The 23,314-nt window shown below is 41.7% G+C and overlaps 1 protein-coding gene across 2 annotated transcripts in view; it reads left to right on the top strand.

Moving 5' to 3' along the window:
• The window catches only part of LOC117950138 (capping protein, Arp2/3 and myosin-I linker protein 3-like), a 37,767-nt gene extending 15,198 nt beyond the window's left edge, over positions 1-22,569 (top strand). Inside the window, exons 16-40 of one of the 2 annotated variants that reach the window (XM_034880885.1) lie at positions 65-169; positions 265-334; positions 2,708-2,789; positions 3,344-3,440; positions 3,661-3,715; positions 4,226-4,398; positions 4,506-4,574; positions 5,018-5,111; positions 7,866-7,964; positions 8,055-8,174; positions 8,793-8,906; positions 8,983-9,158; positions 9,295-9,382; positions 10,621-10,740; positions 13,064-13,130; positions 13,457-13,644; positions 14,158-14,237; positions 17,014-17,175; positions 17,732-17,930; positions 18,021-18,756; positions 19,527-19,633; positions 19,780-19,906; positions 21,456-21,527; positions 21,683-21,790; positions 22,169-22,569. In XM_034880885.1, the coding sequence (XP_034736776.1) occupies positions 65-169; positions 265-334; positions 2,708-2,789; positions 3,344-3,440; positions 3,661-3,715; positions 4,226-4,398; positions 4,506-4,574; positions 5,018-5,111; positions 7,866-7,964; positions 8,055-8,174; positions 8,793-8,906; positions 8,983-9,158; positions 9,295-9,382; positions 10,621-10,740; positions 13,064-13,130; positions 13,457-13,644; positions 14,158-14,237; positions 17,014-17,175; positions 17,732-17,930; positions 18,021-18,756; positions 19,527-19,633; positions 19,780-19,906; positions 21,456-21,527; positions 21,683-21,790; positions 22,169-22,209 (3,349 nt within the window). In that variant the 3' untranslated portion in view covers positions 22,210-22,569. The remainder of the gene's footprint in view (positions 1-64; positions 170-264; positions 335-2,707; positions 2,790-3,343; positions 3,441-3,660; positions 3,716-4,225; positions 4,399-4,505; positions 4,575-5,017; positions 5,112-7,865; positions 7,965-8,054; positions 8,175-8,792; positions 8,907-8,982; positions 9,159-9,294; positions 9,383-10,620; positions 10,741-13,063; positions 13,131-13,456; positions 13,645-14,157; positions 14,238-17,013; positions 17,176-17,731; positions 17,931-18,020; positions 18,757-19,526; positions 19,634-19,779; positions 19,907-21,455; positions 21,528-21,682; positions 21,791-22,168) is intronic. The other variant, XM_034880886.1, reaches the window with a different exon arrangement.
• The last annotated feature ends 745 nt before the right edge of the window (positions 22,570-23,314 follow it).

Genomic DNA, 23,314 nt, shown 5'->3' with positions numbered 1-23,314 from the left:
ATCCCATCCCACTCTCTATCATCTCCTCTCTTTCATCTATCATCTTTCCCCCCCAATCCAATAGGAAAGTGAAGGACACACTGCCGTTGTTCCGTCAGTTCTTCAGCTCGGCCTTTAGCCTCACTTATGTCAGCCTGGCATCTATGAAGCTGCCCCCCGATGTTCTGAGGTACTCTCTATCCAGATCTGCTTCCTTTTATCCAAACTCCTTTACAGTGAATCGCGTAGATTTGTCACTCACTTGTATGTGTCCTGTCTCCACAGGGCTCTGCTAACAGGGTTAACCTCCAATCCTCATATCAATGATCTACATCTGGATATCAGTGGCTGTGAGGTAAGAGTTCATCTCTACATCTGCAGTGGAGATCAAGTTAAAGGGATAGGTCAGTTTTTTTGAGTGGGGGGATTATCTTTAAAAGTATCTTGAATGACGAGCAGGGTTGCCAGGTCCGGTTTTCTTGTGGAACTAGGGATTTTTTTTGAAATGTTGCTGTAGAGTTGACATTTTTTCTGGGTAGACTAGACCCACGGCTTCAATTTGATCCGAAAACCTACTGCGACGGATCGAGCCTTTCATTCACCACAAAGAACTCATCTTATCCCAGTAAGTTCACAAGAGAGACATGCAGTCAGTCTGAGAGTCCTGGCATCCGGTTACCCTGGAGCTCGTTCAGGCTTACTGTTTCTGCCACTGAAAAAAAAAAGAGTGGTCCGCAGAGTCAGGGACTATTGTAAAAACTGTCACTTACCCCCACCCCAACCATCTTGTTGTGATTGGCTGGAGTGATTTGTTGTATTTTGGTGCCTGTCCTGTGCCTCGAGTGTTTCTTTGACGTTTTCAACCCCTGTGCTGTTTCTCAAGTCCGGGCTATTTCACAGTGTATTCGGGGGGGGGGGCAGGCAGCTAGCGGATCAAGCAGAGACGCCAACGTTTTGAGACCAAAATTAAATTGCGCTGAAACCATACAGGAACTCATAGTACACCTTTAAGGTTTGTTTTCAAAAGAGATTTGACGACTTTCAAAAAGCAAACATTGACGTTTCAGCTTTGGCGCCAACTCGTCTCTTTACACATTACGCTAGAACAAATTTGGGCGTCACTCACTGGAAAGCTCAGTTTGTTCTGAACATTTTGGCATGAAACACATGGGGATCAGTTATGTGCAAAAGGTCAATTAAAGACGTTATGTGAAAATGCCACCAGACCTCAGAGGGTTAAATAAGAGTCAATGAGATTGTGATCTTGTGGAATAATGTGCAGACATCATTTCAAAGCTGGGGGTATGTCACCCCTTGTAAACGCGTGGAAACAAAAGCTTGAGCAATTCAGGTTATGTGAATGTGTAGAAAAGATTCGTAGTTGTAGAAAGAAATTATTAAAATGTCTGAATGAAACTGCAATGTCACACAAAGCTTTCGTGAACATCTGAGGACTGACTCAGAGCAGAAAAGTGTCTGAAACACAAAGTTCCCACACTGTGAGTGACACTACAGTCACACATACACAGACAACTATTGGCCCCTCTTTACAGCTGAACGGCAGAAATCTCACAAATATAATTTGTGCAATTGGTTTAATTCAATCTACAGCATTCAGAATTTGGATTTCTTTTTTCACAGTTTTAGAAAGTGGGATTCCATATGCTTTGAAATATATTTTATAAACGTATATATTTTTTTTTTAATATATATCGGATTTTTAAAAACATTTGTGTCCTTTATTGGTCGGGCTCTAGTTTAGAAGCACAGGAAGTGTTGCATAAAATCAAATTCCCCCTATAGCACAAGAGGATCAAAATTATATTTTAATTAAAATAGTTTGTTATTGAGAAATGACTGGTTTAACTCCCCGTACTTTTTAGTTTGCATCTTTATGAAGTTGCTTTTTATAACTAAGCGGGTTGATTAAATCATATCAAACTTCCAATCGGAAAACAAGTTGTCACTTGTAAAATACAAGTGACAAGTAGCCTAACGGCCCTATTTTACTGATCTGAGCGCACGACGTGAAGCTCCTTGTGCAGGTGCGTTTAGAGCGTGTCCAAATCCTCTTTTGCTAGTTTGACGGCAGAGAAAAGGGTCCGGGCGTTTGGTCTTAAAGGGTTGTACTTGGTGTTTTCATTCATCATAGTTGTGTTTGGGTGCGTAACATGCAATCAACCAATCAGGGTGTCATCTCCCAAACCCTTTAAAAACCTCGGTGCATTGCTATTATGATGGCGGATACCTTAATATTTTTATTTGTACTCTTTTGCATGTTTGTGGGCTGCTCTGGTTCCCTGTGTGTATGTAACACGCATAGTGTGTGGGCACATTACTAATGCACTGTTAAAATAACAATAAAAGACGTGCCTCAAGATAGCAATACGCCCAGAATGCACCTGAACACACCTCCCTGTAAGACCAGCACGCCCAAGAGTGCAAAGATGGACGCAGATGTATTTGCTATTTAAACGACGGGGGCGCTGAACGGGACATTGACGAGAAGATAGGGCCAGATGGTTTTCCTACCACTGAGCAGATCCCAAGCAAGGCAAAGCTCAGCGTTCAACAACAAACCTTCAGACCGCTTGCATAAAAGACATAAAAATTCACAAATCTGCCTCTCTGAAGAAAAATAGAACAATTCCCCATAGACTAAACTTAAAATGACTGGAAGTCATGCCTGCCTGTGCATGTGTTTGTTTTCCCTTCTCTCTGTCTGCAGCTACGGTCTGCAGGAGCTGCTGTATTCCAGGAACTCTTCCCCAGAGTCTCTGCTATCGGCACTCTGGATATATCAGACAACGGTACGGTGGCACGCTGAAACACATCACTCTGTTACCGTAACTCCTCTGTCCTCGGGCAGGACAGGTTGTAGTGGGCTGTTAATGAACCAAAGTAGGACTGGTTATTGGCATGTATTTCCTGAATTGATTCAATTGAGATTCACAATGTCCCAATTTGATAACATTTCCAGTTACATTTCCGATTCAATCTTGATTTGGGGTGTTTCAGTTGCAAAACCAATTTTGCTTTGATAGAAAAAGAGATTCCCCAATTCTAAATGGTTGCCTCTATCCTGCTGCATTACTAAAAGTATCAATGGTTACATTAAGAATTGACCCCAAAGCAGTTCCATTAATTTACTTTTTTATTTATCATGAATTCACAATGAAGTGCAGCTCTTGGACTCTACAGTCAGTGAAAAAAATCCATTCTGGAGTTGAGATGAATCAATATTTGATCATTCAAATGAAACTTGATTTAAACGAGGAAAAATAGTAATACTTTTTTAAACCCAGCCGTGGACTCAAGCCATGTTGAGCTGTATGTGTGTGTATGTGCGTGTGTTTTTTGACAGGTCTGGATGCAGACCTGCTGACAGTACTGCCGGCCCTCTCCAGACACCCCTCCCTCAAACACCTTTATCTGGGCAAGAACTTCAACATCAAAAACAGGTGCTGCCAGTGCTCCGTGTCCTGCTTCCCTCGATCTATGTGTGTGCATGTGTGAAAAAGGGGCCATGTGCGTTGCTACATATGCCACCTCGAATGTACGCGTTTATGATTCAACTTCTGTTTTCATAAGCGGCAGCTGCTCCTCGGGCAGGCAGCTCGCTGCCGGCAGCAGGAAGTGACTCGCGCCCGCTCACGCAGCATCGTCTCTGTTTGTCTGCAGGGTCCTGGATGAAGTCCTGCAGAAGCTGGTTTACCTCATGCAGGAGGAGGAATGTGTGAGTGATAACCAAAAAGTTTTGCTTCATGATGAATGAATGAATGTATAAATGACGGTCTATTTCACACAGCATGACTCACACTATTAACCGAAAAAGGAAAAGGCTAAAGCCCAAGGCTTATTTTTCTGTCCAAAATTCTAAACATTTACACATTCTAATTTTGGCTAGTGAGAAGAAATAAAGACAATAAAATTCCCAGACAGGCGTGTCATTGTATCATTAATTATTGCTGTCTCTGTTACCCTTGCGGGCGCGGGGTCTATATCGCTGCACAGACATATTGTAAATAATTAATTCATACAGCATGTAAAGTCATGTTGGCGAGCAGTCACATCACTCCGCAGTACATTTCACCACTGCACTTTATCCTCACGTCTCCCCATCCCCTCCTCTCTTTCCAGCCCTCAATGCTTTCTCGATTTGAGTTATTCCTATATTCTCTCCAACACAAACACACACTTTAACACACATGCCTCTCCCTCCATTGTTGCCCATCTGCCTCTCCAGGCCCTGCAATCTCTGTCCCTGGCCGACTCGCGCCTGCGCTCTCGGGGCACCGTGCTGGTCAACGCGCTGGGCAGCAACACCTGCCTGAGAAAAGTGGACCTGAGTGGGAACAACATGGACGACATCGGAGCCAAGATGCTGAGTAAAGCCCTGCAGATCAACACCACGCTCAGGTGAAGGAAAAGGAAATGTAGAGAGGATATTTCATTTGTTTTTGTAGTATAAAATGGGCTCCACATGGAGGTTTGTATTCAGTGCCATGCACCATTTTGCCCTGCAGGAGTGTGACATGGGATCGCAACAACACCTCTGCAGCAGGATTTCTGGATGTGGCCCGAGCACTTGAACAGTAAGCATGTTAAAACATCATCGACATGTATTATGTTATGTGATTGCTACAATTTGGTCCACAATTAAGTGGATATCTACTGCTAAAAGTGATTACTTTTAGCAAGAGTAATAGATTTACCCTCTGTTTAAGAGCTTTTAAACACATTGAAATTTGCAGCGTGAGCTGAGCCAATTGTTGCTTTCCACTTTGCTATCATAAATGGTCCAGACTTCTCTTTAGGCTAAGGATGACATGGTTGCAAAGGTCAAAGTATTACTCACTGGTTGCATGGCGTAGGGAGGGATATTTTGGGATGAGCTTTGTCCATTGGGGACATTAACCTTAACTAACCCTTGAATCTGTAACCCACATTCTCTCTTTTGCCCATTACTGTCTCCTTCATTAACTCAACCCTTCCTCTGTTCCTTTCTCTTCTGCTCTTTCCTCTCTTTCTCTCTCAGTAATTTCACATTGCAGTACATGCCTCTACCGCTCAGTGACATCAGCCAGGCGTATCGCAGCACCCCTGAGAGGACAGAGCAGGCACTGACCAAGGTTGGCATCGGAGAGCCACTGACACAGTTAATGTCAGAAATACAAACCTGAATTCCACAGATGACGTTTTTCGGGGTTTTCAACCTCTTTAGCATGATGCTTAACTTATATGTTGCATTTGAGCTAATATTTCATCAAGAAGCTTTGGATCAGAATTGAGCATTGACATTTTAGGTTTCTGACCAAGAAACTGTATCCAAAAAGATTTTTTTAAATTTTTTAACCAGAGCAAATCTGAGGGTGAGTTGTGTATGTGTTTGGTTAGTCTATGGCTAGATCTCCCAATTTGTGTGATGATTAACATTAACACGCTACTGCTGAATAATGGATATGGTCTACACATAATGGTGGAATTCTCTGATTCACCAAATGAGGAAAGAATATTTTAGTCACATTGTTAGCCTACGGACTAACAAGTTCTTAGCTTCTTCTGGGAAACGATAGCCTGGATGCCAGTCGAACTTAGCCCCGTCCACAACATTTGAGTTCAGGAAGTTCGGTCTGGACTTGATCCGTTGTGGAGAAACTACGTTCTAACCAGAGCTGTTTGGAGCAGTCAGATTGTGAGGGCGGGCTTCATACAATGATGGACAGATGATTAACAGTAACTTAATCAACCACGCCACCAAAGAGCACTTGGGTTGAATTTGTTTACTCAAACCAGATGATTGCATTGCTGCAACTCAGCTGTTCAAGTTGCAGAGACTGGTTCAAGAGAAGACTCACCTGTTTCAACGGCCAATAGAGAAGTCAGCTGGTAAAGTCAGCTAGAAACTACAGAAATAAAATTATCAATCATCCATTTTATTTCCACGTTACAAACAGCTGTACAAACTGGCAGAGTTTTAGACGGAGCCTTGACCACCGCACGATGGAACGGTTACGTTCTATGGTGGAGAGAGATGGAGAGAGACTGAAGAGAGGGAGCACCCTGCGGCCTTAGAACAAAGCTTTGAATCAGAGAAATAAAACGCATTTTTGTTGATTCATCTCTAGAAATGCAACTGTAGCGTGCATCTCACGTTCACTGACATTATCCACAGACATATGTACACGAAACAAATGATAAACCAAGCTACAAACAAGTCTAAAAGTCAGACGTTAGGACGGAAGTGCAAAGATTGGTTGCTAAGTAGATGATACGCTTTCTCGGTCTGGTCTTGTTGGTGTTGAGTTCTGTTAACAGTTGAGTTCCATTGATTGGTTGTAGGTCTCTCCAGTTGAGTGCGAAGGCTTTTTGGTTGAAACAGCCCATAATCACAGCCCAATGGAGCAGCATCAGACTCAGATTCTGACTAGAATCTAGAACCACATCAGGCTAGGGAAACGCTAACCCTAGCAGAAGTGTTTTCTTCAAATGTTTTCTACAAGTGCTCTTCATTTTCCCAAAGCAGCCCTTTAAGTGGCTACTGCATAATCTTTTTTATAATAGCAATGTATCAAATGACATCTGTCCCATATTCACTCTTTATTAGCTCTGTTTTTGGTCTCTACCAACCCCTGAGGGGAATATCTGATTCTGTAGCTGCTCCAGTAAATGCTTCACTGTCACTTCACTGACTCTAACTGTGTCTGTGTGCTGTTTGCTGCTGAGCTGTTAGTATACAGTGGCTTTATAGCTCTTAGAGCTTTTCATCTGCAAACAGCTGCTTGCTGCGACCGAAAACAACACCGAGAGCAGTGAGGGTGAAGCAAAACAGTAAATCTGCAGCTGGATAGTTTTTTACAAGTGCTATTACAATTGCTCAGTCTGAAAAGGAAGCTTAATGTCCCAAAAAAGTCAACGCTTTCAGCTTGCTGCCCTTTATGATTCATGTTACCGTGTAAAAGTTAGTTAAAGATAATAAACTTTGATCAATTTCGCTATGGCTGGAGACAGAAGTGAAACATCACAGCATCACATATACAAAAAAAGGGAAAAGCAAGAGAAGAAACTAAAAACATCAGGAAAGTACCATTTCTCCCAGAGGAGGTTGGGCTTCAGGCAACCATTCTTTACATTGATGCTGCCTGCAAATGAATTAACATATAGTCAATAGCTAAAAATCCTTTTTGGTCTTGATTTTGGTCATCTTTTTCCGACACTTTTGTCGCTTTACCCCGATGTTTTAACCCCTTTTTTTGGCCTTTTTCAAGTTTCTTTTATTAACCCTGATGTTGTCCTCCGGTTAAATTTGACCCGTTTTCAGTTTTTTTTATCACAAAAAATGGACCTTCATTATAAGCGTTGGCAATGTCAACATTGGAAATATCAAATAACTTTGGAAAAAACATTTTAAAAAAGCACCCACAACATTGTATCTGAAGTCTCTGTTATATAGACCTTAGTGGTCCCCTAATACTGTATCTGAAGTCTCTGTTATATAGACCTTAGTGGTCCCCTAATACTGTATCTGAAGTCTCTGTTATATTGACCTTAGTGGTCTATATAATATCAAAGAAATCAAAGAAACATGTAGTTTGCATAATCTAGAGGCTGCCCGTAGCTTGTTGATATGTTCATTTCTAAGAGGGTTTTTGGGGGTTTGTAAGATGAATCCTACGCTCATCTTAGCCTTAAGATGCTTTAAGCAAACAGTGGCCAGAAATGTGAAATCTAAAATGATTCAGTCCTGCATCCTTTCACTCCGCTTCAATGCACTTTGTTTCCTCATCAATTTGCTTGTTGCATTACTGCCTCATCTTTCCTGTCTGTCTTCCTCATGTTTTCTGTGGCCCTAGTTTATAACTCTCTTCTGCCTCTCTGCTGCACAGATCCAGCGCTCTCTGGTGAGGAACAACCAGACCCAGCGCTTCTCTCAGAGACAGGCTCTGCGGCTGCACCAAGGACTGGTCACCAGCACTGCCGAGCAGGTAGCACTCATCCGCTTCCCTCGCCATATGTTTAGGAATGTTTCATGAGTGATTTCACTCTTAACACTCCCCCGTCTGTCTGTTTCCAAGGTGATGGAGCGCCTCTGCGTGCGCGTCCAGCAGCAGGTGTGTGTGTTGCGAGGCGTCGGAGAGATGGAGGAGATTCAAGCTGCTAAACAAGTGTTAAAAGAGGCCAGGAACTCCCGCGCTGTGAGTGATATGAACATGTGTGAGCGTTGTATGGTAGAGTGTGTATGCAAACCATGGCCCTTTGCTCCATGTTGTACCCCCTCTCTCTCTTCTTTCCTTTCTTTAAGCTATCATGAAGGATTAAAGGCCCCAAAAATCATCTTTAAAAAAAAAAAAAAACTGGAGATGTTCTGATACTGATACCAGTATTGGAAAAAGCCTCCGATAGTGCCTACAATGCTGGTATTGGTATCTTTATACACAGTTCTGATACCACGTCATTTAGTCACAAAGAAAATCTACTTTAAAGTAGTTTAATGATGTGTTTTCTTCTGTCATGAAATACTGTCAAACTGTAATTAAAGGTTCTGTGCTGTTCATGTTTCATGAAAAGTTTAACATGAGCCAGACCGACAACAAAGACAGCAATCATGTCACATCCATACAGGGAAAGTAGAATACAATTTTTATAAAAATAAATGTCGTTTTTTTTTTTTATCACACTGGCATCGGATCAGTACTGTGTATTGGTTGCAAGTTCAGGTATCGGAATTGGTATGGGGATACAAAAAATGGTTTTCGACCATCTCTAATGAAAACACAGAAATTTGAATCTGATTTGTTTCCTTTTGTTTCAAGCTGTACCCTTCCCTGTGCGAGCTGGCTCATGTGCTGTCTGTGGACGGGCCAGTGCGGCAGAGACTGGACTCTCTGGCTGGTGAACTTGCCAAAGCTGCGGACAAGGAGCTGCAGGTAGGACTAACAGCCTCTTTTCACACCGCGGTCCTTCTCAGCCGGCCAAGTTACTGATCGCTGGCATCCGTTGCAGGTGATCGTGGACTCTATGGTGTCTCTCTGTCGCGAGCTCTGCCCTTTGTCTTCTTCTGCGGCAGAGAGGTTGAGTCCTCCACTCTCATCCGTCTCCGAGCGCGTGTCCATCCCTCGCTCGGCCATTCGGACCGCTCTGATGGAAAGAGCAGCGCAGGACATCCACCGAGCCTTGGAGTAAGAGACACATGTAGAAAAGGGTAGAGCGGCGGTAAAAGGCTTGGATTTGATAAGCAGGTTATTGATTTCCTCTCACGTTTACCAAAACTCTTCCCGTCCGTCTCCCCCTTTCCCCTAACCCAATCTTCTGCAGAGAAGTGAAGCTGTCGGTGGTTTCCTATCTCACCAACTCCATTGTGGACCAGATCCTACAGGAGCTCTACGCCACCCATAAGACCCTGGTAAATCAATACATTTGTCGTAAAAGTGTCTAAGATAAAGTGGAAGCGATTGAGTGGGTCGCAGTGGTGCAATGTAACTAAGTATTGGATTACTGTACTTAAGTAAAAATTTGAGGTACTTTAGTTGCGTCTTTTTCTTTTCATGCCACTGTCTACTTCTACTTCACTACATTTCAGAGGGAAATATTGTACTGCTTTAGTTACTAGTTACTTTACAAATACATTTTTGCACTCAAAACACATGTAGTTTATAAAATACCATGTCTTATTATAAATTAAAGTGCGCAACAATATAACAGCCTAAAAGTCCAGCTGAAATGAGTAGACAATTAAACACTTAGTTGACTGACAGAACCTTTTGGATCGTTTCCAGTTTTTGAAATATGGGGATTTTTCTGCATTGAGTAGTTTTACTTTTAATACTTCAAGTAACATTTCCAATCCAGGACTTTTACTTGGAACAGAGTATTTTCTACAGAGTGTTATTAGTAGTTGTACAGGTGCTCTAAGCGATGTTTTGCCCTTCCCTCCTCCTCATCCCGTCCCCTCCACCTCCCTTCTGTGCTTCCACGCACTACCCCTCCACCCCCACCCCCAAATCCTTCTTGTTAGTTATTGGCTGGAATGCTGGAACACTGTTTGTGTATGTTTGGTGGTGCAGGCAGGCCAATTTTATTGTTGGCGTTTGTGGAGCAAGGGCTGTCTAAAGAGACCATGTTTTTTTACAGTTTCTTCAGGAGACAGGCAGCTAGCAGATAGTGAGGAGATATTTTTACAGTGTGTTCTGGGGACAGGCAGCTAGCAGATAGTAAGGAGATGTTTTTTTACAGTGTGTTCTGGGGACTAGAAGATAGTGAGGAGATGTTTTTACAGTGTGTTCTGGGAACATGCAGCTAGCAGATAGTAAGGAGATGTTTTTACAGTGTGTTCAGGCAGGCAGCTAGCCGATAGTGAGGAGATGTTTTTTACAGTGTGTTCAGGCAGGCAGCTAGCAGATAGTGAGGAGATGTTTTTACAGTGTGTTCAGGCAGGCAGCTAGCAGATAGTGAGGAGATGTTTTTTACAGTGTGTTCTGGGGACTAGCATATAGTAAGGAAATGTTTGCTGTATGGGACAGCAAATGTTGTAGCCTAAAAACTGCGTGACATCGCACATTGAGCACGTTTCAGCAAAGGATCTGAATACTTCTTCCACCACTGGTGGACGTAAAGGGGACTGAAGAGCTCTGGCTGTCTTAGACTCGGCAGGTGTCTCATGTGCAGCACTGGGAGGGGACGTGTAAAGACGGGACAGGCTGGAGGTTCAACAGACACAGAGACTCTCTGGACATCACAGACGAGGAGCTCAGCACCAGCATAGTGAGTATGAATATACAGACACATGTTGTGTTTTTATGGGCTGGTATCCATCTTTACATTTGTCATCTTCTACATCAAGTGCTGGTTGTGTCCCTTTATCACATTATTTAGATTTTAACTCATCAAACTCAGCTCAGTCACCAACAAATATTGTTCCTTCCTTTTTTTGTATTCACATATTTCAACATAATTCTCTTTATTTGAATCTTAAAAATTCATGGTAGTTGACGAGGTCTTTTTGCAACTTTATTTTTATTAATATTTACAAAGATCATGGTCCCATGCTATGCTCATTTTCAGGTTCATACTTGTCATTTGTTTACTTGTTTATATGGTTTAATGTTCAAAAAATGTAATAGATAGATAGATAGATAGATAGATTTTTATTGATCCAAAAAAATGGGAAATTCCAACATATTCAACATATCAGACACAGAGCACACATACAGAGTATACAGTACATTAAATAACAGGGTAATATATAAGAACTAATAATTTAAAATATATAATTTAAAATATATAAGTTGGGAATAAAAATAAAAACGTATAATTGTTCAACTATTATTGATAAAGCTGTAGATAACGTAAATATTGTATTCAAATGTTGTGCAAGGTCCACTTAGTGCAGTCATATGGTATATATTATGTATAGGTATAATATCTCCTAAGCAATCTCTTTCTAGTATATAAAAAATTAAAGGAAAAGCCCAAAACAAAAGCAAATTGTTAGCCACTTTTCTTTTTAGTCCACTGCCTCCAGCATTTGTTTAGTCCCTTTTTGTGTGATTTCCAACTGTGGAGTCACAAAATGTCGTATGACATTCTTCCGACTCTCGCCAAGACCCTGAGGCACTATCAGTGGGATGTTCTCATTTATTATTCCATTCCTCCTTATTTATCTTCTGATTCTATTTCCCATTATATCTCCCGTTCCTGCCTGATATGAACAGTTGAGCCGTTTCTGGAGTTTATTCTATTTTAGATTTGTGATCTTAGACCTTTGGTTGTCTTTAATCTTATATAAATCAATTAATACGTTATCTGCTTCTGTTTGTCAAGTGACCTTTATCCCAAGGGACCCCCCCCCCAAAAAAAAAAAAAATCGAATTATTTGTTTTATTGATGATGTACTGTATAGGATGGACTATGCTGCAGTTTGTGTCACTTAATTGCCCCCTGGGGATGAACACAGTGACTTGAATTGAATTGAATATAGAAATAACCCCTAACCCTAGAAATAAAGTTGGGCCCCACCTCTGACCAAAGAAGCTGGCACCCGTGATGGACAGATGGAATGATGGCTGTTCCTCTGGGTTCTGGCATTTGAAACATTACACTGACTTACATGACAGAGGCATTAAAGGTCGGATTTCGAAAAGCCCTTACTCCTCTACTGGAGACATTTCAACAATGCTTGGATTGATGATGTAGTGTCGATTCAATTGTGTGTTGGCCTTTAGAAGTGTTTCACCGGTTGGCTTGATTGGAGCACAGTATTGAACGTCTAAATTTCCAAAAGGCCTATAATTCCGACACTGTAAGTCTGATTGGCATTAAATTGGCACAAATCAAGTAATCTAAAAGTGATGAATCATGGCTTTGTTGACACCCGCCATGTGTCCAAACAGAGGGGAAATACCGGGCGGAAATTAACTAAAACTTCTTCTTCTTTATTTTGTGGTGGGTTGCAACCATAAAATGACCTAAAACTTAATGGCAATTCCTTATTCATTCAGCAAATAACATTTCCATCAGCATTTATCGCAGCATATATCAAGGCCGAACATATTTCCTTTGAGTAATTTTTAATTTTACTGTTTCCATAAGGCATTTTTCATTCACTATCACTTAATTCGGATAAAAACGTGATGGAATTCAGATGGAAACATAGCTATTGTTATGCTGGGAGTCATGCCATGGATAAAAACCTCAACCAGCAGTTTTCCCTAAGCAAAAAATTGGTGCAGTCTTTCCATACTGAATTTAGCTTTCATGAAGAATCTTTTCAGGAGATAGACTGAGTTCCTTTCAGATTTTCTGCAATCAAGCTTGTCCTGCCACCCCATGAATTTCTTCACAGCGTTGACTGTTTGTACTGTTCTGCATCATCTACCTTTATACGTCCCAGTGTGTGTTTATGTTGCATTGACTGCTTTCGCTGTTTGATTTCTTCAGCACTTGGAATGACAAAGCTGCACTGATTGGCCTAAAGGACGCCTCACTTGTGCTACTTGACATGTTTACCCGTTGCTACTTGTGTAGCTCACTCTAATACTATCCCTCCGCATCTCAGTATTGTTTTTTTCTTTTCTTTTTCTCCCAGGACACAATAGCCATTAAGAAGCGCAGCTCGAGAACAAGACGAATACGCCCTGTCTCCACCAGGCTGAGTGAGTACCGCTATATTTGCTCTCATTCTCCTCTCTCCCCTCTTTCCTGTCCAGCTCAGCCCCCGTCCTGTCTCTTTCAGGGCTCCATTAATGCTTTTTCTGTTGACTCTCCCCCTACCCCTTTCCTGTCTCTGTCATCTGAGAAGTCTGTTAATGGCTGTTTTAATCTGACCTGAGCCAAGTCTGAGTCAGTACATATCTTAGCGCTCGCCGATTATTATTTTTTTTGTCGACTTAAATAGGAAACGGCAGATTTCCACCTCTCCCTCCCACCGTCTCTGTTTCTTGCCCTCACGTCTTCTTATAATCTCTTCACCTGCCACCAGGTCTGTGTGACGACTCCAGCTCTTCTCCACCGCCCTCCATGCCATCGTATTCCTCGCCACTATCCCGCTCTGGATCCTGGGAGGGTCTGTCAGAGCTGCCTACGCAAGGTCTGCCTCTCCATCATGTGACCCGGGTTCGGCCGAGGCCTCCGCGGAGGCACAAAGGAGGCCACATCCCTGCTGAGACTGTAAGGAGGGTTTCACACATCTATCTACATCTATCTATCTATCTATCTATCTATCTATCTTCTGTATAAATCTATCTATCTATTATATCTAGCTATCTGTCTATCTATCTATCTGTCTGTCTATCTATCTATCTCTCTATCTAGCTACTATATCTGTCTCTCTTTCTATCTATATATCTATCTAACTATCTGTCTACTGTATCTACTGTATCTATCTACTATATACTGTAAGCCTATCTATCTATCGATCTATCTGTGCATAATTCTCCCGTTTCCAAATGTCTAATGTCTGCCAGTGACTCTTGTCTAATCCACACAAAGTGAATGGCTGCAATTGGATTGTGTCATCTCACTCTCAGCCAGTGTAATCCATTTGTTTTATTGTTTTTAGTATTTACAGAGCATTTACAAATGAATCCCAGCGCAAATAAATTGACCTCACTAAAAAAGAGTTTCTGTGTGTGTGTGTGTGTGTGTGTGTGTGTGTGTGTGTGTGTGTGTGTGTGTGTACAGCATTGCAGTGAAAACGGAGGAATAAGCCCTCTTGATGATGGACTCCCAGATTTCTACACTAAAAGAGTGCTCCCTGACAGGTAAGAGTTACTAAGGGCGCACGATTCAGAAAATGTCACGATCTGATTCTGATTTTTTCAATTCACAGTATTTAAATGTCACTTCTCCAATGTGATAATACTCAAGTCATTACAAAACCTAATGTTTTTTTAATTCTGTGACTGGATTTTTGATTCATGAATGTGAATCGATTTTTTTTGCACACCCCTATTCATTATTATTATCTCTTCTTCAATTTACATGTTTCAACAACAAATCCAGTGTACTTTAAATTACTAGTGTTTCCCAAAGTATGCCCTATGTTTTTAGATTGAGTTCCTTACTTATTTTTTGTGGATTCTACCATGCTTTGATTCAATTTAACATCTTCAAACATGCTTGAGATACTGTATAATCCATCCCAGTTTAGCATTTTGTCACGTTTAAAAGTCTCATTTAATGCTAATTTTCAGGTTCATGCTTGTATTTTGGGTTTCTACTAGAACATGTTCACATGCTTTAAGGTTCCACAAACATATATTTTTGAGACCGTCTGTCTGGATGTATCTGTATTCACCCTCTTTTCCGAAAAGCCCAGTCTTCTCTGATTGGTTGCTGGTTGGGTCTTCTGCATCTGCGTCATTGCAGCCGGGGAATGACTGTAAAAGCACTGTAGCAGACAGCTTGTTTCATAAAGGCAGTGGGCTGTGTTAAGGATATTTGTAAAGCCCCTTGACCTGCTTTATCATAAAAAATATACGGAGGTCTCACTTTTCTTACAATATGGGACCTTTAAGTTTTTGTGGCACGGTAATGCTGCTGGCAGCAGGAACTGCTTAGAAAAAATTTTTTTAAGGACTTCTGAGAGAGTTAGCTGCTGAACAGCAACCTATTACAGTACGTTACAAAAAGACATGTTTACTTATTGTTTGTCATCTGGGTTTTGTTGTCCAATAATCTATCTGTCTCAGTAGCAAAGCAATAAATGCACACAACAAGAGACACTGACCCAGTAACCAGAAGGGACTGTGTAAGTGAAGCTTCAATGGGAATGTATCTGTCAAAAGATAAAGATATTACCTCGGATGATGGCAATCAACAGAACTGGTTTAAAGGTCCCATGGAATAAAGATTTCACTTTAAGAGGTTTTTTATATGCGTTCCTCCAGCCTGCCTTAGGCCCCCCAGTGGCTAGCAATGGCAATAGGAGTAAACGGAGCTTCAGATACAGTATTAGGGGACCACTAAGGTCTATATAAAAGAGACTTCAGAAACAGTATTAGTAGACCACTAAGGTCCAAATAAAAGAGACTTCAGATACAGTATTAGGGGACCACTAAGGTCTAAATAAAAGAGACTTTAGATACAGTATTAGGGGACCACTAAGGTCTAAATAAAAGAGACTTCAGATACAGTATTAGGGGACCACTAAGGTCTATATAAAAGAGACTTCAGATACAGTATTAGCGGACCTCTAAGGCCCACATAAAAGAGACTTCAGATACAGTATTAGGGGACCACTAAGGTCTATATAAAAGAGACTTCAGATACAGTATTAGGGGACCACTAAGGTCTATATAAAAGAGACTTCAGATACAGTATTAGGGGACCACTAAGGTCTATATAAAAGAGACTTCAGATACAGTATTAGGGGACCACTAAGGTCTATATAAAAGAGACTTCAGATACAGTATTAGGGGACCACTACGGTCTAGATAAAAACATCCAAAGAGCACCATATCTCACATCCACTAACTTAATGAGTACCATCCATTATATCAGGCTCAATTTAGATTTGAACTAATTATGTATTCCTTGAAGTGTCGTATTTGCATAAGAAACAAAAAGTTATTAAAAGTGACATGAGCAAACATGAAAAGATTGCTACATTTCCGCAATTACATGGTAATTAAAATGACACTTTAATGAACACCACACTTGTGATCACATCCACACAATCCAACAGCTTCTCTCCTGCCTGTTGACAGTTTCTTTACTGAGGCTTAATTTCAACTGGCTTATGTTTCAGTTATTATTCCTCATAATCCAAGAAGGCAGTGTTTCTCTGACCAGTGTGCTGTTTTTGAACTACTCTCATGGCAAAGTGCAGCTTGTTTAGCGTGTCCTGCGCGCTGCTCGTACAGTCAGAGACATTTAAATCTGCTGTCCATCATCCTTGCTCAATCATAACATAAATTGAGTCCCTCTTTGATGATGAGAGGATCTGGAGCTGGCTGTTTTTGAGCATTTGGGACTGGGTAACAAGCTGGGATGGTTAGTCGGTGACTGCATGTTGTTGATCAAAGGGCTCGGAGATTCAGGATGCCGCTCAAAGCAGGATGTTAGTTTGTCATAAGCAGCTGGTGGTTTTGTTAAATTTGGGATCAGTGTGCTTTGGAAATGAACATTTTGTCCGACAGCAATCATGCAAATGAATGCTTAAACATGCCCAACCACCAAAGTGACCCTTTGATGTATGGATGCAGCAGTTTTGTAAGCTTTTTAAAAAAAATTGGTGGAGCTAAATTCGGGAACAGCTGCTGCAGCTTATCAGAGTAACGTTGCTTTCGTCCCCACTGCAGATCATCAGGTAAAGTCAGTGCTTTTAATATAATTGCATCCATAAAATAAAAAAACGCACTTCAGAAAAATCATTGTGTAGCGAGAGATGTAGCCTAGCAACGCTCACATTGCAGATGTACCTGAAGCGAGCCAGACATTAAAAGCCGGCGTAGATGGCTGTGATGAGTTCAATGACATCCTAACAGAAATGACTGGACTGTGTGTTTGACATTCAACCTCGCTCACCTCTTTCAGTCAGCTCTCGTCTCTGCACAAAGCCCACTCGCTGAGGAGGAAGAAGAGGAGAAACATGCTGGCCATCTTCGGTTTCCGTAAGAACCGCAACCAAACTTTGTCCAATCAGGGGCCGGAGTCTGAAGCAGAGGTTTACGGAGACAGGTGTCACGTTCACACAGGGTTTGTGTATGCACCAACACAACACGCACACACACACTTTATTTTAATTTAGAAAGGTATTGCTTTGAAAACACAAAACAATGCCCATATGATGCATTAGATAACATCACACACACACACACAACTCATTCTTTCTATATTTTGCGCTTCACATTTATCTCTTGTTGGTTCTTATAAGAACAGGCAGCAGCACTGATCTTCAAAAATAGTCTGACAAATATCACTCTTAACGCTGTTTCCTTTCTTTGTTGACACAAGAGATGGCTGATAGCTGCCAAAGTGCAGGCACGCTGATACCAGCGAGTGTACACAGATGTAGACGACAGCCGGTGGCTCTGATTCCGGATCCAACAGTCAGCCATGTGATTACAGATGAACACCCTGCATGTCAAATACAGATTAGGATAGCAAGATGGCTTATTTCCGTCAAAAAATGATACTTCCTAATTACGCTGTTCTACATTTTGTGTTACTTTTTTTCTGTATTTTAAATCTGTGGAAATATCAGCAGCACACTGTTCCTGCAAGCTGAACATCTTCAGTGTCAACCCTTTAGGACAGCCACAGAGAATGTATACACGCTCCTTCAGCCGCCGAGAGCCGCTGCCAGAGCTGGATCCCCGGGCGAAGGGGCTGATGGGAGAATGAACGACCACCAGGGTAAAAATGCTCTCGTTTTGAGTCCGCCGCCAGTGCCGGGCATCCCTCACCCGGAGGTGGGAGGAAGCAAACACCCCTTTTATTCTCCCAGAGAGGTACAGCCAGTGCGACCCGCCAAAAGCATATACTTTGTTGGACTTGTGTATGATCTTCTCTTTTTGCCTGTCCTTGGTGTGTTTTGACAGATATCTGAAATGGACTCTGTCTTTGAACATCCGTTGGAGACAGACCAGTACTGGGTGGACGACAAACACAGGACAACAGACGTGCACGCAGACAAGCCGAGGATAGAAGTGATGCAGGGGGACCATCATGTAGAGAGACGGCAGTTTGATAGCAAGCCGCAAGAAAGATCGTTTGGAGAGGCGAGGACAGCCGACAGACAAACAGACAAGTACTGGACTGAGAGTAGACACCCGGAGAGACACATTGACAGACAGTGGACTGTTGACAGACACACCCAGCGGCAGATTGACAGAAAGATAGAGCGGCAGTGGATGGGTGGCAGACAGATAGACAGGTCGTGGTCAGAGAACAGGCCGCCGGACATACAGGTGGACAACCAGTGGACTGAGAACAGACATGGAAGTAGGAAGACAGAGAGACAAGTGCAGGCGCTTCATTTGGCTCAAAGGCCGCTGCCTCCATACCCGTCGGACAGGACCCCCTCGCCGAAGCAGGAAACGGATCCTCTGAAAAGCCCAGAGGCGGCTGCTACAGACGGGCATCAGCAGGACACGCAGGGAGACAGACAGATGGGTCCCGATGTTGGCGGAGGCTTCACGGAGGGATGGAGGGGCAGCGGAGGAGGAGGTCGAGCCCCTCCCTGTGCTAAACCCGAACCCCCGCCGCAGAGCAGCAAACCCAACCTGTCCAAACTGAGACAGAGACATCGGCTCGAGAGCTCAGACGCACAAAGAGGTACTTTACTGTCGCCCGAGAAGGAAACCACAAACCTAGTTAAGGCCGGGACGATGTGCTTTGGTCCCCATTCAATTCTTTCACAATACATTATTATCATTATTTTTAGGATAAGTTTGAGAAGGAGTAGGCAAAAGCGTACAGCTTATTAGGTCCTGCCCCTACTTCACAATGTCATATTATTACAAAAGAAATAGCTATGCAAGCACAGCATACAATCTTTAAGATCTTCCAATAACTTCCAACAATATCTTTACATTGCAATTTTTGGTCTATTCTCTATGTTCATGTCTATTATCACCATGGATGCTGAGTCAATTTGTATTGCGATTTTCAATTATTGAGATTCGATAGTATCGAGTAGAGTGATTTGCTTTTCCTTGAAGTTAGATGAATACTACATTTCTTATAACATTATATCATGTCATATTAGACATTTCTAAAAACGTACATGACATGGTGGCCAGGTTGGTACAGTGGCAGAGCAGGTGCAAATAAATGTCGAGGTTTATGCCTTGACGCAGAGGTCCAGAGTTCAAAGCCGACCTGTGATGATTTCTTGCATGCACTTAACTGTCCTTTCAAAAATTATAGGTGGAAAAGCCCAAAAAGTAATATTGGGAAAAAAACTTACATAACATGGATTTTCTGAGTCAGTTATAGGGAAAAGAATGAATTTTAAAACTTGCGCTGCATACGTGAAACGATTTTTTTCTCCCCACCCTCACCTACATGTGTCAGTGACACAGTGACTTGTTTTCGATCTGTAGGTATAGAGGAGGAAGCAGATGTAGACAAGTATCCTGGAAAGATGGAAAAGAAAGAGAGAGAAAAAAGAAGAGACTCGGAGGGTCAACCGCCTCCGATTCCGGAAAAGGTGTGCCATTTATAGCCAATCATGGTTTGGTTTGGCCCTTCTGTTTGTGTAAAAAATCAAAAAGTCCATCAATGGTTACTGTCAATCTAGAGCAAACGTGCCACCAGTCCCTTTTGATTTGTATTCTGTTCTCATCCAAACATCAGCCAAAGACGTCCTCGTATGTGACTTTTCCAAAGGAATCAGCCAATGAGTGGAACTTACCTCCTCCTCCTGTTCCGCCTCCTGTCAACAAGCCTGCACATGGACTACCAGACAGAGCTGCAAGTCAAGGTAAATCCACTGAAAATACAGTAAAACAACGGGGCGGTGTTAACCCTCGCGTTGTATTCCTGTCAAAATTGAAAATCAACAATTTTGTTGACGCTTTTTATCGATCATTTTAACTTTTTCTAACGTTTCTGAAGCTTTCTTTCAATGTTTTTTTCCCTTTTTTGACGTTTCAACTCTACATAACACTAACTTATTAAATTAGTTTTACAGTTAATTTGGGGATTTATGGTCAATATATAAGGAAATCATACCTACTGTTTGAGTTAGAAAAGCCGAAATTTTGAAGTATTTAGACTAAAATTAAAGGAATGGATGTTGATGGATAATCACAGACTGGAATATGTCAACTTTTACTCAATACTATTACAAAAACACTTCAATTTGTTTTCAAATCCTTACCCAAAATGACCCATCAAAATCAACCCAAAGAGCGTTGTGTGGAATCAATCATGTTATTTGGGGTAATTACAATTGGGTAGTTAAAAAGAACATTGATATATGAAAACATATATTTGTTCAACTCTTATTTTGGAATATCAAGGTGCAAATAAACAGCTCAACCTGCAGAGGAATAGTTAGTAGACATGGTGGGAAATACACGCGCTGGCTTTCTTGCTGAGAGTTAGATGAGAACATGGATACCACTCTTATATCTGTCACTTATGAAGCTACTGCAGCAGCCGTGGCTTTACAGTGGTTGTGTGTTGGATCACTTCTTGGCCAGGCACGGGGACCTCCTGGAGTCTTGTCGTCAACGCGATGTTGCCAGGCAACCAGCACAGACTCCGCATAGTCACTAACAAGAAATTGTCTGGCACATAACTCCCCGTAGAATTGCCTCTCTTTGTGTGTTATCTTGTTTTTTTACGAGTCTAACAGTGTTAACTAGTGAGCTTTAGACGTGCTGATTAGAGGATTTTCCTATTTTCAGGCTAGCTGTTTTCCTCTGTTTCCAGTCTTTATGCTATGCTATGCTAAGCTAAGTTAATTGGCTGCCGGCTGAAGTCTTAAGTTTACTGAACAGACAAGAAAGTGATAGTGTATCATACCTTCACATAAAGTGTAACCGTTTGTGTCCTCTCGCCAGCTCTACACATCCTAAAACACAACAAGCACCCAACCAGAGGAAGTCATAGCCCTTAACTCATCATATGACATCAATTCAATTTTAATTATAGTGTCAAATCATCTTGAGTTATCTCGAGACACTTTACAGATAGAGTAGGTTTAGACCACACTCTATAATTTACAAAGACTCTACAATTCCTACTACTAACTTCCAGGGTTACCTTTAGGATTTTTTTCAGCAGTGGGGGCAGGTCTGTCCCAATAACCTCTGAATAGTTCTACTTGTTAAATTGCAATGTGAGCGGCAGGATAATATAAAAGGCAGCCGTGACTGTATTGTGCGTCTGACCTTTTTCTGATACCGTGGCGGCATCGATGTTGCCATGGCGGGCCGCCACTACAAAATCAACATAGAGGAAACACTGCCTTTCTAATAGCAATGGTAGATATTTCTCATTTTTCTTTCTTACCTGTTGTTCAGGCGAAGAAGGATTGAGACCTCAGGCCCCAGTGAAACCACAGAGACACAGAAAGGCCATGTCTTGCGACGCAGGTACTTCACAGTATATTCTCTTATTATTTACCCTATTATTATTTTACCAGGCTACACTGTATATTTATGTTGGGAATTTATGTACAGTATATATGTTTATCTGTGTGTAAAGCGTCTGTATCTAACTGTTTTTATTTTGTCCTCACTGAACTCAGGCACTGACAGGGAAAGCCCTAATAACGTTGAGAAGCCCCCCAATCGCAAACCCCCCGTGAAAAAACCTAGACTACCCCAAAACAGAAATAAGTCACTGGACTTGTCTGGTACAGATCTCTGTTTTTTGTGTGTGTGTTTGTGTGTGTGTGTGTGTGTGTGTGTGTGTGTGTGTGTGTGTGTGTGTGTGTGTGTGTGTGTGTGTGTGTGTGTGTGGTTGTGTTGCGTGAGTCAAGTGGTACTGAAACACCACAATATGTGTTACTGTTGTTGTGGAGTATCATCATTAAATCATTAAATCATTAAATTGCTATCTATAAAGAGTGAAATAGAAAAAACACTGGCTACTGTACATGTCTGCATGATGTGAACTTTGTGAAATTCGACAGTTGTTGCATCTGTAGCTTGCAGCCGAATGGATATGTGTAATGATCAACCACAGTGATATACTCCCCGCCTATGACTTCCTCTCCTGTTTTATTTCACAGACAGCCTCAACTCAGCCTCCGGTCACAGCGAGCTGTTGTGATGACTGGGAAATTCACCCGCTCGATGTCATGACAACTGCGGAGCGTGTCACCCGACGAGGTAACACAGAGAAAACCTTTTACGAGAAGGGGAGAGCCAGAGCAAAATTGTCTGACAGACATCATAAAGCATCAGCCACCTGCTTCTGTTGAAAACACTCTTTATGAAGTCACGTCCATCCCTCTTCCCCCTGACTGTGTTTCTGTCTTTGCTTTCCTCTTACATTAAAAAAACTCTTTTGATGGCTACAGTATTTGAACAGTATTTGCTACTTTAGAAAACCCATGGATCATTGTCTGTTGTGTCGGTGGACGCTGAGCCGCGTGTCGGAGCGTTGTGGCTTTGCTAAACAGGAAAAAAGTCTCTGTTAGAATGTCATTCATTCCTGACTGCTGATACAGTGGATTGCCTTGGTTGACACTTGAAAATGAGTTGCTTCTAATCAGATGAAACTTGATGATTTATATCTAGTTTTGCTTTCAGGAACTGAAAGGTAATATATTTTATAGAAGAAAATAAATATTATGGATGAGCACCCTCACTGTATGAATAAAACACTAATGGAAAACAACTGACTCTTGCTTTGGCTGTTATTGTTTTCTAATGTTAGCTCAACTTTATGAGAAGCCGCCTACGCCAAAATTGAATACCTTGCATATTTATACAATACTAAACACTTGCACATAGAGTACACATATATAGTTCACCTGCATATACCGTATATATATATATATGTATGTATGTATGTATAGTGATACTAAACTTTTGCGCAAAACATGCATACTTCACTTTCACATACATATATAGGCTACTTCATTTGTGCACACGAACTGTATATACTTCACTTGCACATACATGCATACTTCATTTGCACATATACTGTATTTATATACTTCACTTGTGCATACAGGTAGGTATGTCTCAGGACTTGGTGGAAAACAGCTAAAAGGAGAGTAGATAAAAGACTAATATTCATTAGGTTGGCAGATACAACTATATGAATGCTAATGTTGCTCCATGTCAGCTGGAGGTGTAAATCATAGACAGTAAAAGAAATGGAAAGAGCAAAGCCAGAGACTTCAACGGAGATCAGTAAAAGGGAATTA

Source organism: Etheostoma cragini, chromosome 9 (assembly GCF_013103735.1).
Source record: "Etheostoma cragini isolate CJK2018 chromosome 9, CSU_Ecrag_1.0, whole genome shotgun sequence".
NCBI lineage: Eukaryota > Metazoa > Chordata > Actinopteri > Perciformes > Percidae > Etheostoma > Etheostoma cragini.
This window is presented reverse-complemented; position numbering and strand designations above follow the sequence as displayed.